Raw genomic sequence first — 13,571 nt, 5'->3', positions numbered from 1 at the left:
CTAAGTAATTCAGATTTAATCAAATTTTTAACAGATGACAATATAAACAGGTATTACTTTCTCCTCATCAATTACATGCCTCACTAAAGAAGACAATTGAGCAATATCATTCATGCTCATGCTAAGGCAAAGCTCTGTCATAATTTATTTCTCGACAAGATATTGTAGATGAACATAGAGTGATTTTCTCCAACCAATGAAATTGATAGACTACTATGCGTTACAAAAATTTTTGGCTTATGTCATGTTTTCCACACACAACATGGGGGTGATCCAACAATCAAACATGCCGCTGGTGTCATACAAGTTTGTTTACATACTGTTTCATGGGTTAAGTAAAATCACGCTCGTTGTTCCTTTTTTAATGTTTCATACAAATTTTGGTTACCTTTTTCCTGCTATGATGTCCTTTGTTGACAAAATTCTCTTGATAAATAGGATACACTGTAAGTGTTTGCAACAAATAAACACTTGTGCACACAACATGTGCAATCCATTAATCTAACTAAAAATTCAAGCTGAAATTGCTCATTTAACGAACACAAATGGATAGTTAAAAAAAAAACTGCTCCAGTTGTACTTGAACATGCAACACTTCTATGGAAATAAACATCTTCACTACAAATAATTCAAGCAAATAACTTCAGGTGAAATAGTTTTTTTGGAATTTGTGAAATTTAAAGTGGACCATAGTGCACTAATATACCATAAATCCATTCTACCTTCCTACTTACTTGCAACTGTTTGGCTCTAATTATTCAATATTATTTCACAGATCACATTAAGTAACTCTCCAATTTACCCTTATATACTTTTGAATAAAATAAAGCAGTTGACACCAGATTGAGGAGTCAAGGCTATTTTATTCACTAATTCATTCATAATTGTTGGTAAGATTTCTTTTTATGTGGGTTGCTGTAAACATAAAGGTTTTAAATAAATTCTTTGCAATTTAAATGTTTGTGTCAATTTTTTTAAATTCTACTGCTCTGGAAATGCACTAGATGTGAAACTCTGGAACTCAACAATTCCAAAGGAAGTTTTGTGGACAAATTCATAGGTCTGATGCGAACATGCTTAAGAGGTCACATTCTCTGTTGATGTTCTCTGGCCATGTCTAAGTACAATTCACAATGTGGAGCAAGGGAATTTTGGATATGACTTGAATTAAGCATGCTTCAAAACCCAATTGAAACTGTTAGAATGAACACATGACCCATTAAGTGTTTAACCCTTAAACTCCCAAGATCTCATTAGTATTTCTCCTTACTGTCTGCCATATAGTTCTTGTGATGTTAGTTTTGAGAATTTGGTATTGGATCAACTAATAATCCCCTTATCAATAATTTTCTTCATTCTCATCACTTGTCTGCTTGATATTGTATTGATAGTGTAAAGAGAAATTCTGTCTTGGTCACACATGGGAGTTAAAGGGTTAATTATTAGTATTACACTGTGCCAAATAGCTTGCCTTATTGATTTTATTTAAAATTACAAAAGGTCTTTCTCCTCAAGTTGCCTCCATTTCCAGTCTCTCCACATTTCATAGTGATACTGTTCTGTGATGTTCAATAAGACCCATCCATCACTATCAACTCGCTCTAAGATACTTGCCACATCTATCAACTCTTCTGTGGTCTCCTTGGTCCAAACTTCGAAGGCTCTATCCCACCTGTAATGGAAAAATCTTTGTCTCGACTTCCCCTTCCTTACCTGCCTCCAGTAATCAAAATCTACCATTTCTTCTGTTGTCATCACTGCATGGTAACACCCTCTTGGAACATTTATCCCTTTCTCCTTCCTTAGTTTGAAAAGATATTGCTCAGTGATGGGGTTAAGGCCTTGGAATACCTTCCTTTCTTCTTTAGAATAGAGCATCTATAGGGTTGGAAGCTGTGAAGAAAATCAGTCTCCATTAGGAAAGAAAATCTAATGACACTTGGCTTGTGAAAGACTGTCTTCACCAAATTCGTATTAAAATGCACATTTGGCTTAATTTCATCGGGTAAGTACCACTTACCAAGTATCAGTATGTTAATGATGATATGCTATAAATTAACTCAAGGGACAATGAAAACAACCGCATCATTATGTTAACCCAACAAACAAATTTAGCAATTAAAGGACTATTAATCATTAGATGTATTTATAATAATTTAACTTAAAATTCATTGCAGACACAAGGCAATAAAAAACATCCAAAACTAGTCATCAAAGGGAAACAAAACACAAAAGTAATAGTACTAAAATAATAATAATAATAATAATAATTTAATAATAAGAACAATAATGATATTCCCCTAAACTACTTGACATGTTAACAAGAACATCTCTGCATAATATAAAATGATTATAATAATAGTAATAATAATAATGATATTCCCCTAAACTACTGGGCATGTTACAAGAACATCTCTGCATAGTATACAACAACAACAGCGGTAAAAAAAATAATAATGATAATGACGATGATGATAATAATAATAATAATAATTATAATAATAATGTAAGAGAAAACCCAAGCAGAAGAAAACCACAGATCACTCACAAATTCTGCATACCTCGTGAGAAGCATCATAAGGAGGCTTGAGGAGCTCATACAAGACCAAATCTTCATCATCTGGTTCACTGGCTGTAAAAAGGCACAACAATGCTCTCTTTAGCAAATAACAAAAAAACAAGGTTTATAGAGATGAATAATTATGGAACAATATAGCAAAAAATTCATATTACAAAAACAAAGAGACAAAGAGTGAAAATGGTCAACATATTAATTACCTTGAATATTGTTTTCATTTGACAACTCTGTGTCTTTGTCCCGTAGTTGAATGTCTAATGGCAGAAGAGGAGGGGGGACAACAAATGGATCATCTTCCATATCTTCATAATCCTTCTCAAAATCCCCTAATTCATACTTACCAGGAAAAGCAACACCAAAACCAACAGAAACCTCTTCCATGGTTTTGTCAGGACTAAATGGACTCACTCCTGTTCTGCATTTCTTAATTCCATCTTCACCTATTCTTGCACTGCTGTTTTCACCAGCACAATGTATAAGTCCTGTACCACTTACTCCAGATTCTTTGTCACTGCAAATATTCTCTTGACCCCTACATCTCATAGTTTCAATGGTAGAGCAACCAACTAGCCCAAGGACACTTCCATGGCCACCTTCTTCACAAGCTGGATGACAACTTTCTTGGGTACTGGGACAATTTTTAATGTCACATACTGGTTGCCCATTCATGATAATTTTCGCAAATGAATTCCGCAGGAATGGCATATCCCTTAAGCTGAAATTCATTTCCAAGTTGTTGACAAATGCACTGATAAAACCCAATGCAAAGACACCACAGTCAAAAACATTCTGTCCTTGAGAAGGCAACTTTTCTCTTTCCTCCTGACTTAACCTTCGAAATGAAGAAATATCAATATTTGCAGTTTTGAATTCCCTGCACAAGACCTGAAAAACATAATCACTCCTTCGATCTTTACAAAGGGAGTCAAATTCCCCATACAACTTCATTGGCCTGTCTATTAAGACACACCACCAGTGACCAGGGCAATGAACAGGAAATACAAACTTTTCATACTTGTGAAAATCACACCTAAGCATTTCCTTAACACCCAGCTCTTAGCTGCAGTGATTTAGCCAAAAGGTGCTTGCCACATACACATCCTTTTCTGACTCATTAAGAATGGACCAATGTAGTTGATCACGACATCATTTATTTGGTTACCTGGCTTGAGGGTACGAACATCTTTTGCTTTGACTTGTCCATGGAGTGTGGCAATGATGGTATCATCACTTATAGTACTGCTTAAATCCCACACCTCATCCAGTGTGCAATGAAAATTTGTGTGCAGCTTAACTTCTGGCAAGTCATTCACTCTCACAGGATTGCCATAAGTTCCAGGCCCTTGAAGGTTTACAGCAGCAAAATCTGGGTTCTGATATGCTTCTCTCTGAATGTAACCTAGGCCATCTTTAAGGGACAGTGGAAGAGCAGATGTCCTGCGACTATCAAGAAGTACAATTGCATCTGCTTTAAAGAGCAGAGTAACAAAGTGATATTCCTTTGTCCTCACAATGAGTGATGGTCTCTCATCTGCCTGGAACAATCCCAGAAGAAGGGAATAAAATTCCTGGAGACTGCTGGTGTCAAGGGAATTAATTGCAGCACCATCCACAAGTGCCCTCAAGGGTAAATCTAGTCTTTGAAATGTACAGTTCTTCCTAATTGCTGCATCCTCCATTGCTAAAATACTGTAGTCACCATCAAGACCCCGCATAGGCTCTAAAGGTACAGAAAATCCACAGCCAACTTCACAAACCTGTTTTAACCAAATGATGTCTGCTGCCAAATCTAGGTCAAACAAATTGAACATAGTAGGTCCTTTCCTGGAACAACCTATTGCATTGTTCATTGCACAAAGTCCACAGAATGAGCTGTACCCTTGAACTTGCATACACTCCTGACTGCCATTGTTGCTACTTAGGCACACTTGGCTCTGTACATCTTTATTTGCATGCTTGTCAATAATCTTTAAAAAGTACCTCAAGTTACTTCTTTCTGTGGCATTATCTTGAGAAGGATTTATGGCTGCAAGAAAGCCCTTCAAGGGCATTACAAACTTGGCCAGTTCACTGCAATAAGGATCAATGTTCTCTAGATGTTGCTGACACTTGTCCTTCAACTCAGCTGGCTTCCATAGCATTCCTTGATTGCTTCCTGGCATGAACAGCAATGATGTGGATGGCTCACCAAGGGTGACTTCATGGGTTTTCAGACTTCCTTGGGGTGTACTGCATCTGTTGGATCCAACATCAACATTTACATCATTTGTATGGTCAAGCAGATCATCCTTATTGAACACTGGCTCATCAACACCGACTTGGGTGCTAGGTCTTTTGATACTGTCTTTATCATGGCATGAAGTACTAGCCTCAGTTGTATGGCTACTTAACAGAGGGGTTTCCTTTGGAGCTGTCTGAGATGTTTTCATTATACTATCATCAGATGGTACAATGCAACCATCTATTGTTACACAGAAGAGCCCACAGTTAACAGCCATCTGAAGCACAAGATTCTGGCAGCAGGGATGAAAGCATGGAGTTTCTTTTTGCTCTCCAACGCACGACAAGCAGTCAGAGTGTTCCTCGTAACTGGTGAGATGACTTAGAATTGACTTTCCCAGGTTTTGCTTTCTGTCTCTCTCCCAAAAGATTGTACCATAGAGAAAGTACTGAAAACCCGAAGCCTGTAAAGTTTGAAGTCCAGTTACAAACTTCTGGTGAAACACAGCTTCTTCTTCCTCTCTGTCAGAAAACGACGATACCATGGCAAGGAGTCCATAATCCAGAACCTGACAATAACTCTCCAATAAATCATCAATACTTCTATGGTGAGCCACTTTCCTCAACCTTAGACTTTGATTATACATCTCCTTACGCACAGTTAGGCCAAACTCTGAAATGAAATTGTGCATATTCAGCAAAGATAACTTGGGGGGTGTTTCACAAAGGGGAAGTTCACACTGCTTTTCCTTGAACAAAACCATCTGGCCACCAAAAATGGATTTAACTACCAATTGCTCTCCACATTCTTTCTCCACCTTGAACATTCCTCCAGGACGCACCTCTTTGATGACCCCCAGAACATTCAAGGGCTGAAAGGGATCATGCTTTGAAAAATGCAATCCTTCTGAACGTGGATTTTGGAAGAGAACTTTGTCTCCCACCTTAAATTCCCGCTCTTTAGCCCTCTTAAGAGCCCGTTTGTGATTCTTTTGAATGGTGTGTTCTGTTGCTTCAAGCACATCCACCATCTTAGATTTGTATTCTTCACTCAAGTTGAAGAGGTATTTCGTGATGCTCTCTACCTGGAATTCTGCCTCTGAATCCACTGATTGAAGTGGGATGTTGTTGTGACTGTGAGAAGGTGGAGAATGTGAATTTCCTTGCACTATCTTCTTAACAGCTGCTGACAGCTGCTTAGCTGAAACACCCAATGCGGACAATAATATGGTCTCAGAAGAAATTTGCAGGATGGCCTCTGTTATCTCTTCTAATTTAGATTTATTCATGGAAGTGCTTTCCCCATGTCTCTCAAGTTCAATGAAATCTTCTGATGAAAATTCATAATCCTAAAGGCAACCATCTTCAATACTTTCTGTCCACATACTATCATCTGGGATGATGTAGTCCACCAAGCAGGAAGGCTCACGGTTCTTATATATTCCAAAAGGCACATCATTAATTGTGCTGTGCCACTTGCAATTCAAAAGGTCTGCAATAGCAGAGAGTAGTAAAGGCCAGACATTGGCCTGAAGATCTCTAGGCAACTGTTGTAAAAACCTTGCAAGTAACCTTTTGACTTGCTTGTTGAGATTTTCTATCTGGCCTTGAGACTGTGGGTGGTGTGGCCTACCATGAACCATGCAAACTTCAAATTCTTTGCAAAGTTTTTGCACTACCTCTCCAATGAATTCACCACCATTATCTGACTGAATTACAGTAGGTGACCCTTCCTTGATGAACAAGGCCTTCAGAACGGCATACACTTCTTCTGCAGACTTTGTTTTTAACGGGAACAGCCAACAAAACTTTGAGAAACAGCACTTGACTGTTAGAATGTAACGGTAGCTCCAACAATTATTCTGCATAAAACTACGGTGCTTCTTTGGGGCCATGTCAATAAGGTCACACTGTAGTCTGGAATGGGGGCGAAAAGATCTAATGGGGACAGGAGGGGGAAGCACTCGCATTGGCAAGGGGTTGTTGACCTGACATGTTGAGCATCGAGCCAAGAAGGCCCTAATAAGGTTGAAAATACCCTTAAATACATATTTTTGATTGAATAGCCTACTCAAGGCATTCACCCCTCCAGGGAGGCAAGTATCCTCTCCAAGGACACCTTTAATGTAGTGTAAACTGCTTAATACACCATCTACAGCCTCTCTGTAGAGAAGTTGCTTTGTAGTCTTAAGCTCTCCTTGAACATAACTGTTGACCAAAACAACAAGGATGCCATTTTTGTCACGGACAATCTTACCTTCTTGGTCAAGTTTTAGTGTGTAGACTGGTCTTTTCAGGCTACGTCGTTCAAAAAATCGTCTTTTATACTGATTAAAGAAAGCATTTAAGTTTTCATTCTTCTCTGAAGAAATACCATCTTTTGGGAAAGATGTATATCCTGGAGTACAATACAAAACTGTATCTGCCAGTTTTTCATAAAAATATTTCTGGCATCCATTGAAGCTACAATCTGCTAAATAAAATATAGTATTTGTGAATAAGTAATAGTTATAGAAGATTGCTACCTTTAACATACATTTATTGATTACCCCTTTACACCCTAACATCATTATGCATATTCTCCTTACTGTTCTCTATACATTTCCTGAAGCCCTGACAAAGAGAGTTTTTATAAAAATCAAGAGATTTATAAATTGTTGGTCATTTCCTTTATTCTCATGAACTCAATGTTTGATTCAGGGGAGATATTGTAAGGAGAAATTAGAAGCTGGTCACTTTTAGGGGTTAAAGGGTTAAGATTTTTTCTTCCATAACGGGTAAAACAGATCCTATTTAATGGTTCTGAGATGACCTTTCTACAAGTAACTGGAATTGAGGCAATGGAAGATATTACTGCATGCTCAGTATATTGTTGCACAAAAGTATTTAAAAGTTTCCTGTTTCTGAATTTCAGTAGTGGATAACTGTTGTATCCCAGCACTGTTATTTTCCAGCCCCTCTCAGCTGTTCTCAGTTTCTCAGCAGGAGTTAACTATTGTATTCCAGCACTGTTAATTTCCAGCCCCACACAGCTGTTCTCAGTTTATCAGCAGGATTTACTGTTGTATTCCAGCACTGTTAATTTCCAGCTTCACACAGCTGTTCTGAGATTACTAGCAAGGAACAAATATTCTTTTCCAGTCCTTACTTGTATTTTCAGTTGCATACTATTCTTCCCACATTTCTTAATAAATGAACCTATATTTAGTGGACACTTCTATATCACAGACACTGGAGAAGGTTCTCAGAGAAGTTACCTTTGATACTTTTATAACTATAAAAGTAATAGCTTTCACTGCAATTTAAAGTGATTTAATTTTTGAAATACAGTTAACTTCTCCACTAACCCCACAACACCTGTGCAAAGCATGTCAATTAAAAATAACAAATATAGAGAGTTGCAAATTACTTTCAATACTTTATAGTGCAAGCAATGTATTCCCTACCATCATTTTTCAGTGTTTTCTTTCCATTTACAGACTCAAGTGGCTGTAATGAAAAAAACAAATTCAAACAATTTTACCTCACTTCTTAAAGCAAGAAGTCACAAGACTAAACAACAAGTGTAGAAACTTAGACATACTTAGGCTAAAACTCTGATTCAAAAATAAAAAAATGACCCCCCTGCAAAAAAAAATTGTACCACTGTCTTTGATACCATCCTGTCACTCTCCTACTTTTTTTTCACTTTTCTTTACTTCTAATTTGTAAACACATATAATGCTTCTTCTCAATGGGAAGTGTCTTCAAGAAAACCCAAATAACGAAACAGTATTGGCAAGAAAGATAGCCAAATGAACAGTAGTATCGAATTAGAGCTTAGAGCAATTAAACAACATGAATGGCTGCTACACCCCATTCTTTTTTCCCAGGTCTACATGAACTAGATTTTGAGCACAGAATGCAATACCTCACCAAACATCTGCTATGATGACTCACTTAAAAGTGTGCATGATTATCACCTCTTGCTGAGATAGCACACTTCACTTCAATGTTTTTATTACTACACATATGGGGGCTTTGGTAAGATTGTGGAAAGGAGGGACGACGTTTGAGCAGCTGGGAGGGACCAAAATGACAGTGTGACAGCCATTTATTCCCACTTGGATGGCAAAGTCTGGGGAACCTTCCCCTGGAAATTTAAAAGTTCAGATGTCCAAAAGGGTCCATTTTAGGCCACTATTTCCCAAGTTGGCTAAAAATTATAGCTGCTACGAGGGTGAGTATTGACACAGAATTAATGAATAGAGTATCTTTTATGTAACTAACTATATAAACATTATACATAGCAATGTTGTCTCTGTGATGATGTCTGTGTGGTCTTGTTTGATTTTTACTTTTGCCTTGCTCAAAAAATGAGATTGTGCTGAGGACGACATTAGATTTTGGGGTACAGTGCTGTGATTTCTAACACAGTATCTTTAATGCAATTACTGATGGCAAAGGAGCTAATCAGTACTTCAATGATAAATGTAGAGCATGGCAATTAATGAAACGATCAATGTCTAATCATGAACTAGCTCTTTGTCAGTGACAAGTTCACAAAATTAATATTGGTGAAGGTTACTTCATACAACAATTACTGTAAACCACCATACCAAAAAACATGGTGACTGGTACATTCAACCAGAACTCTTTGTGCAAGAAAATACAGGAACCAATCATAAAAACAAGCAGTAAAGGTCTGAAAAATTTAAACCTTGCATACATAATGTTGTTGTTTTGTGAAATATTGCTTTCTACGAGTGCCTTAGCCTAAGAGTAATAGTAAAATGCACAGGTGCCATATTTGTCTGTGAGTGGATTGAATCTATTGGGTGAACACCAGAAAAAATAGTAATATTGATACAAATAGGCTGAGGGTTTAGTATAGGTATGCTGTGGTTTAGTTTTATCCTTAGTTTAATTCTTTTACTTTTAATAGAGGCCAAATTGATAGTGACACATCATCTCATCATAACTTAGGCTAGGAGCTAAATTTTATCTTTCTTTACACAAAATGCATTTTTCATTCATATCATTAACAAAACCAAAGGAAAATGATGTTTATACCAAGGACAAAAATTAAGCACAACATATACCTTTTTATAACTAGTGCATAATTCGCCAAGAAAATGTTTAGAATAGAGCTTACCACCTCATCAGCACTTTTGTTTTCTTTGCTTTGCTGCTGGTTCTCATCCATGCCTGTATGAATGATATTTAGTAAGGGTGAAAGGATTGGTATTTTCTTAGCAAAGATAGTTGCAGAGAGTTTCTCCACTAATATACAGATCGCCAAATGCTCACAATGAATGCCAACAAGACCAAGTTCTTGCTAACACATGTAGGAGCAATAATTGCTAATAGTAGGCAATAGTCTGTATTGAATTAAGTATTCATTTCTGCATGAATTAGTGTTTATTTCATTTTAATGTTTGTGAAATATAGCTGAAAAAGTATGGATAATGTGGTAACATATAACATACATATTGTTATCATATTCCTTATAATTTGGTACAGGGGACTTTACTCTAAATTGATCAAAATAAAGAAAGTGGCATATGTCAGCCACTGATTTAAATAGCAAAGCACCAATTATTAAGTGAAGAGTAATTTTGCTGCAATTCTGTCCCTTCTGGGTGAGCAAAGAGCATGATTTAATATATTGTAACCCAACTGTTACTTGTTGGAGAGCATTGGGAGACAGCACCCTATCCTTTATGAAAGAGACCAGATCTTCATCATACGAGTTAGCAGTTTGTGAGTTAACCTCCCAGGATATGTGATATTTGACATCAACCATACCAGAGGTTGAATTTTTGCGTAGTCCCATACATTTACAATGAATACATGTCTTCCACTGTATCCATAATAGCCATCATTGTAGGCACAATGAGATGGAGAAAATCACACATTTTTGGGCATTGAAACACCGAGATCTGCCCTGTTTTTCAATTATGTAACATCTAGTTTTACATGTCCCACGCAAAATATAAAAATCAGCCCTCGACACTGAAGGATTCAATGAATCCAAGTTAGTAGTTACTCGCACGCTTCGCCATGCTGTCACATGAAATCTACAGTATTAAGCCCAAAACTTGAACGTGATCTTTGAAGAATGGTTGTAATATTTGAATTTAACAAAATACTAGCATAAAATGCAACCGAAACCTTACCTTCCTTTAGTAGTTCCGACAAAAAAGCACAACTTCGATCACCAGCGCACTCCAAACCAATAAGGGAAGCTACGAGGCAATGTCAAATTCTCGTCTTCCTAACCTTTCCAACGTATCGAAGAAAATTTCACTGATACTTCGCGCTTAAAAACGCAACAAGAATATTAATCTTTCAACAATCCGAAGTGTCCCAAAAGGCATCAAGGATAAGCCCATGAAACAAGAATAGCCCATGAAATTCTCAACCTTCGAGCGCGGAAAACTTAACGATAGTCTCACAATTTTGCATTGCATCCCTCCCCTAGTTGGGAAGTGACACGCAGAAGACACGTTCACAACGCACTTTGATTGGAAGAAATAAAACCGCATTCTATTGGTTATTAGGTGTGAGGACATAACTACAACGGAAGACACAACTGCGACGCTACAATCGTTGACATAACAAAATCTATGTGGGTTATGAATAAAGATCTGAAGATTGAATATCTAAATTACATCTCAGGCTGAATATTTCAGTAAAGTTAACCCTTTGCGTACCAAGTGGCCATATATGGCCACTTAAATACAGACCCCATTCGGGCGGCCTGAAAAGAGCACTTTGAGGGGCTGGAAACTAATACTACATTTCAATGTAAATTACATAAAGTCGTTAATTAGTTTTTTCGAGGATTTCTTCCATCGAGCTTGTTTTTGGGCGAATTTTGAGGCTTTTTGTGATTTGGACGTTTTGAACGGGGAGATTTAAAAATGGCGGCTCTTGAAGGTGATGCTGAACTACATTTCGACGATCAAAACAATGTTGAAATTCAATTTATCGACGAAGAAGACTTGCCTTTAGCGAATTTCATCGAGCATCGAGCCTCTGATGAGGAATTTTACTCTGGTGCATCGGAATCAAGCTCTGACGATTCTAGCGAAGAGTTGGAAGAGGAAGATCACACTGACAACGAAGTGGAATTGGATGAGGAAGATTGGTCTAGAGAAATTGGACGCAGAGTAGATATTGAGTTTAGTGAAGAACCTGAAATAAATGTCACTACAAGAAATCTGAAATCGTGTTTGGATTTTTTGGAGCTGTTTTTCACACAAGAGGTATGGCAGTTGTTAGTTAGTCAGACTAATTTATATGCAGAACAGAAGAGAGGGCCAACAGAAAGCTCTGTTTGGTATCCAGTCACAGAAAGTGAAATGAAGGCCTGGATTAGTCTGTACCTAAATATGGGGCTGGTTACTAAATTTTACTTATTTTCTAGACCAGGTGTTATTGACCTCTACAACACCTATATGGGTGGTGTAGATGTGTCTGACCAGCGAACTGTCGCATATGCCAGACTTATGAAGGGGTCAGTCTGGTATTACAAAGTGTTTTTTTATTTGATAGAGGTGTGTGTATCAAATGCACACATTCTCCACACCAAATCCCAGAATCATTCCAGTCTAAGAGCACTGCAGTTCAGAAAGGAGCTGGTCAGCACATTAGTTCAAGGCAAGTGCTTTCGAAGAGACACGGGATTTGTGGAAACTCCTGTTGCTATCCCTGACATAAGATTCAACCGGGATCATTTCCATTACCTTGTGAGCAATGAAACAAGACTAACTTGCAAGGTCCATATCCAGAAAGTGAAAACAATATACAGCTGTGCAATTTGTGGTGTTAGAATGTGCCCTGAGCCTTGTTTTCAAAGGTACCACACGTTGCGAGACTTTTACTATGATGATGAAAGTCGAAATGGTCCCCGTCGGCTAAAAGAAGGAAGAGGGAGGCCATATCAAAGAGGAAGAAGAAGATCATTAAGAAATTAACTCTTGGTTAATGTGAGAGCATAGTTTTGTGCAAGTGTGGTACATAACTATTGGCTATATAACCGATAAAGAAACTGTTTGCATCTTTTGAATATTTCTTATTTCATTTATATTTTACTCAATTTTTACTTTATGAAAGGCAATTATTAATCTGTCTTAAATTCTCTAAAAGGAGGGTTATTGCCCTAATTAATATTTCTTACCTTTTGAAATTGTGTTAAAAGGTGATTAGAATTTCAAGTAAGAAACCAAAAGTTGGAATTGTTTGTTTAGAGCTGGTGATTTCAAAGTTCCTTTAGAAACTTGCATAATTATGCAAATTATGCTTATTGTGACGTCACAATTTTGACATGTGTCAATTTCTATAATTGTTGTGAAAGTAAATTTTTAATGCACTTCCCAAATATATATAGTTTTATAGGGTTTTGTTGTAAAGAGCAGGCTTGACAAGCATTCTTGTATAATGTACTCATTTTTGTGACAAATAAATACCACCCCCCTTGGTATACAAAGGGTTAAATGAAATGTTAATCAACACATTTGTGATATTTCTAAACCGGGATATAATTTAGATATGCAGTTTTCAGAGCTTTATTTCATAGATTTTGTTTGTCTCATGTTGTTAATTGGTACTTTTTGTTATTCGCATCACTTGTCTGCTTGATATTATGTTGATATCGAAAGGAGAAATTCTGTCTTGGTCACTCGTAATTAATCAGTAAACGCTGCATAAAGACATCAATGAGTTATCACACACTCATTGATTTCGCATTGATGTCGATGATTATTTGTTAGCTGCACATAGTAAAAAG

General features: G+C 37.2%; 2 protein-coding genes across 3 annotated transcripts; one reads left to right on the top strand and one right to left on the bottom strand.

Moving 5' to 3' along the window:
* Positions 1 to 3,616, bottom strand: LOC149036372 (uncharacterized). The gene is made up of 3 exons (XM_089190329.1): positions 2,779 to 3,616; positions 2,562 to 2,632; positions 1 to 1,893 (listed from the first exon to the last, which is right to left on the bottom strand). The coding sequence occupies exons 1-3, from the start codon at positions 3,614 to 3,616 to the stop codon at positions 1,879 to 1,881; spliced, it is 924 nt and encodes a 307-aa protein (XP_089046455.1). The 3' UTR covers positions 1 to 1,878.
* Positions 3,617 to 11,480: 7,864 nt separating this feature from the next.
* LOC149036371 (uncharacterized) lies at positions 11,481 to 13,294 on the top strand. Of its 2 annotated transcripts, XM_089190328.1 has the most exons (2): positions 11,481 to 12,048; positions 12,338 to 12,451. In XM_089190328.1, exons 1-2 carry the CDS (start codon positions 11,704 to 11,706, stop codon positions 12,395 to 12,397), a joined length of 405 nt encoding a protein of 134 aa, XP_089046454.1. In that variant the 5' UTR covers positions 11,481 to 11,703; the 3' UTR covers positions 12,398 to 12,451. The 2 variants fall into 2 exon arrangements, with proteins under 2 accessions (XP_089046454.1, XP_089046453.1); XM_089190327.1 differs by having other exon boundaries at positions 11,481 to 13,294.
* Positions 13,295 to 13,571: the final 277 nt, after the last annotated feature.

The sequence above is a fragment of the Pocillopora damicornis genome, chromosome 12 (genome assembly GCF_964200805.1).
Source record: "Pocillopora damicornis chromosome 12, jaPocDami1.2, whole genome shotgun sequence".
Taxonomy (NCBI): domain Eukaryota; kingdom Metazoa; phylum Cnidaria; class Anthozoa; order Scleractinia; family Pocilloporidae; genus Pocillopora; species Pocillopora damicornis.
Note: the sequence above shows the minus strand (reverse complement) of the source record. Positions and strands in the feature narration are given on the sequence as shown.

Bases quoted from the DNA above. Each gene is read 5' to 3' on its own strand.
- LOC149036371 (XM_089190327.1), top strand. From the start codon at position 11,704: ATGGCGGCTCTTGAAGGTGATGCTGAACTACATTTCGACGATCAAAAC.
- LOC149036372 (XM_089190329.1), bottom strand. From the start codon at position 3,616: ATGCTTAGGTGTGATTTTCACAAGTATGAAAAGTTTGTATTTCCTGTT. The intron at 2,633-2,778 runs GTAATTAATATG...GCCTTTTTACAG, and splicing joins AAATGAAAACAATATTCAAG to CCAGTGAACCAGATGATGAA.